This window comes from Salmo salar, chromosome 18 (genome assembly GCF_965601325.2).
Source record: "Salmo salar chromosome 18, fSalSal1, whole genome shotgun sequence".
NCBI lineage: Eukaryota > Metazoa > Chordata > Actinopteri > Salmoniformes > Salmonidae > Salmo > Salmo salar.
Window position 1 is genome coordinate 6,337,501 of NC_138308.1, and position 3,114 is coordinate 6,340,614.

General features: G+C 41.4%; 1 protein-coding gene across 1 annotated transcript in view; it reads left to right on the top strand.

Moving 5' to 3' along the window:
• Positions 1-1,768, top strand: part of LOC145861725 (uncharacterized) — a 3,804-nt gene extending 2,036 nt beyond the window's left edge. Inside the window, exon 2 of the mRNA XM_082964683.1 lies at positions 912-1,768. Coding sequence (XP_082820809.1) covers positions 912-1,388 — 477 coding nt within the window. The 3' untranslated portion in view covers positions 1,389-1,768. The remainder of the gene's footprint in view (positions 1-911) is intronic.
• Positions 1,769-3,114: the final 1,346 nt, after the last annotated feature.

The following is a 3,114-nucleotide window of genomic DNA, read 5'->3' on the forward strand; positions in this document are numbered from 1 at the left end:
TTCTTCTAATAAAGAAATAAAAAAAATCGACCTAATTTTTTAATCATGCTTGTAACGTCAGTAGCTACCGTAGACTATATGCTTCCGAGGGAGAGGCAGATAGCCTACACACTGGCAATGATTTTCAGCTGGCAGGCAGACACTGGAAAAAGTTTGAGTGACAGCAAGGGCTTTGCATAGGCACTTTGTTGCGTTTTTTGTGGGACTGAAAAAAAAATGCCCAGAACGTTATTAACCGGTTCCCATGCTTTTACAATAACAGTTCTGTTATGGAATAGTATAGATCACTTTCGCTCTAGTTCTGTTCTTCAAATTTCGTTATTTTCCCTGAACCAGTTCCAACCCCTGCTTAAAACAGTTTTCGTATTTATGATATGTAGAAGGAAGTACATAGATGCAGTAAACAAGTCAATTGAACTCGAACATAACAATGGAGTTGCCATGGAAACGCGTGGGGAAAAGAACCAGTCTCCTCATTAGCCTCCAGCAAAATTTGCCGACATTTAGGCGTATTTCACACTATGTTGAGACACAAATTGGAGTATAATGCTTGTATGGATGTCAACCCCAACACATGTTCATATCATTACTAATCAACTGCATTCGTTAAAAACGACTGACTACCACCATCGATTTATACGAACGGGAATTAGCATTTAATAGTCACTTCTTCTAAACCTGAAAAGGGACAACTTCTACATTTTAATGCACGAAAACAGACAAATATATCCAAATGTAACTTAACCACATTGTGGGCCTGTTTAAAATGCATAAATCATGACGGATTTGACATATCCACTTTGTTAGATCAAATTTGCTAAATGTGCACCAGTCTGGTCCGCATCTATCCCTTCTCAAGTTAACCACTCAAACAAAAAGTGTTTCTCACTGCTATTCCCTCTCTTCTCTAGTTGTTCCAGCCGGACCATACTAAACACTGCAAATTGTGTGATGTGTGTGTGAGGGATTACGACCACCACTGCCTGTTCCTGAACCGCTGCGTTGGTAGGGGAAACCACCGCCTCTTCATCATCTTCATCCTCTCCATGGCCGCAGCACACCTCCTTTTCGTGGCTGCGGCAATTTACCACCTGTATGTGGTGGTGGTGTCCCTTGAGGACCAGTCGTTGGTTAGGGCAGTAGCTGCACAGTTCTGGGTGGTCACATTGACAATAATGAACGCTCTGACAATCCTTTGGGAGGCTTGGCTGTTGACAGAACAGTTTGATGCCATCGCCATGGGGACTACGACCTACTTCAAACCTACCTGCGAGACTCGGCAACGGTCACTAGGACACCGCTGGACAACGGTTCTTACCTTCCTATTGGAGGGGAGGAGACGGTTAGATTATGGACAGACGGAGGACAATAGCTCCATAGACATTTAGACAATATGGACTCTAAAACCTGTGGTGTAATGAAGAACAATGTATATATGAATTATATATTCCATTCTTGAAACCAACTGGATCATCTGTGAGACTGTTAGCATGGTGAGCTAAAGCCTAGGCATTACCTTTGGAAGCTAATACTGCTATTAAACATATAACAAGTGGTGTGTAGACTAATTTCTAATAGATCTTAACATTAGATATTCCTTAGATTGTCTTTGGGAGTGAGGTCGTCAACATATCTGTTAAACTTTATACTTGAACATAGGTATTGAAAAATTATACTTTTAATATATAGACTACAGTAGACTGAATGCAGAAATCTTGCCAGCTTACAAATCAACATGTCACACTCCTCACATAACGCACTGATGTAACACTATGTCCTGGTAAGCATTTCCTTTGTATACAGTACATGTAGAGCTAGTTATGTGATGCTCTGAGCTATTTTAGAGCTGACAGTACTTCTACAACATTGTAGCTAGTTTATGAACAACTGATTTTGCGCTGTCCTGTGAAGGATGCCACTATTTTACTACAGTATATCCCGTGGAGTTAGCTTTCTGTTTTACATTTTAATGCATTGGTGTATTTAAAACAGTGTTTCATTGGAGATAACTGGTCACTTGAAACGTGACCGGTTTCTTTTTACTTAAATAAAAGTAATATGATGAAATGATGCATGCTTTTATGTTATTGGTGGTGTAAACCATAGGTAAGTGACTAGACTTTAGCTTATAAGTACAATGTCATTTGGCTAATCGCATGACAGTATGGCTGCGTTAGTTCAGGGAGCTAACAAGTCTACAGGTCTCAGGCAACATTACTTATTAGGCAAGAGTGGTTCAACATGTAAAACCACCTTCGTCACATGTTAACATTGGCTAATAACATGTCGTGACTCTGACCTACTCAATAGCAAAACCAAGACTCAGCACTGCTAATAGACCACATCCAGTCATCTCCGACTACTCTCACTGATTTCCTCAATATCCCATAGGGACATATTGCTAGATTAAAGGATGATGATTCAGTAGCCATCTAAGTGTGGTTTAGTCGGGTAATGTATATACTGTACAGTGCCTTCGGAAAGTATTCTAACCCCTTGACTTTTTCCACATTTTGTTAGGTTACAGCCTTATTCTAAAATTGATTACATTGTTTTTTCCCCCTCAATCTACACACAATACCCAATAAAAAAATTGAAATATTACATTTACTGAAGTATTCAGACCCTTTACTCTGTTGAAGCACCTTTGGCAGCGATGACAGCCTCGATTCTTATTGGGTATGACGCAACAAGCTTGGCACACCTGAATTTGGGGAGTTTCTCCCATTCTTCTCTGCAGATCCTCTCAAACTGTCAGGTCGGATGGGGTGCAGCAACGCACAGCTATTTTCAGGTTTCTCCGGAGCTGTTCGATCAGGCTTAAGTCCGGGCCACACCCAAGACATTCAGAGACTTGTCCCGAAGCCACTTCTGCATCGTCTTAGCTGTGTGCTTAGGGTCATTGTCCTGTTGGAAGGTGAACCTTCACCTCAGTCTGAGGTCATGAGAACTCTGGAGCAGGTTTTCATCAAGGATCTCTCTGTACTTTGCTCTGTTCATCTTTGCCACAATTCTGACTAGTCTTCTAGTCCCTGCCACTGAAAGACATCCACACAGCATGATTCTACCACCACCATGCTTCACCGTAGGGATGGTGCCAGGTAGCCTCCAGAC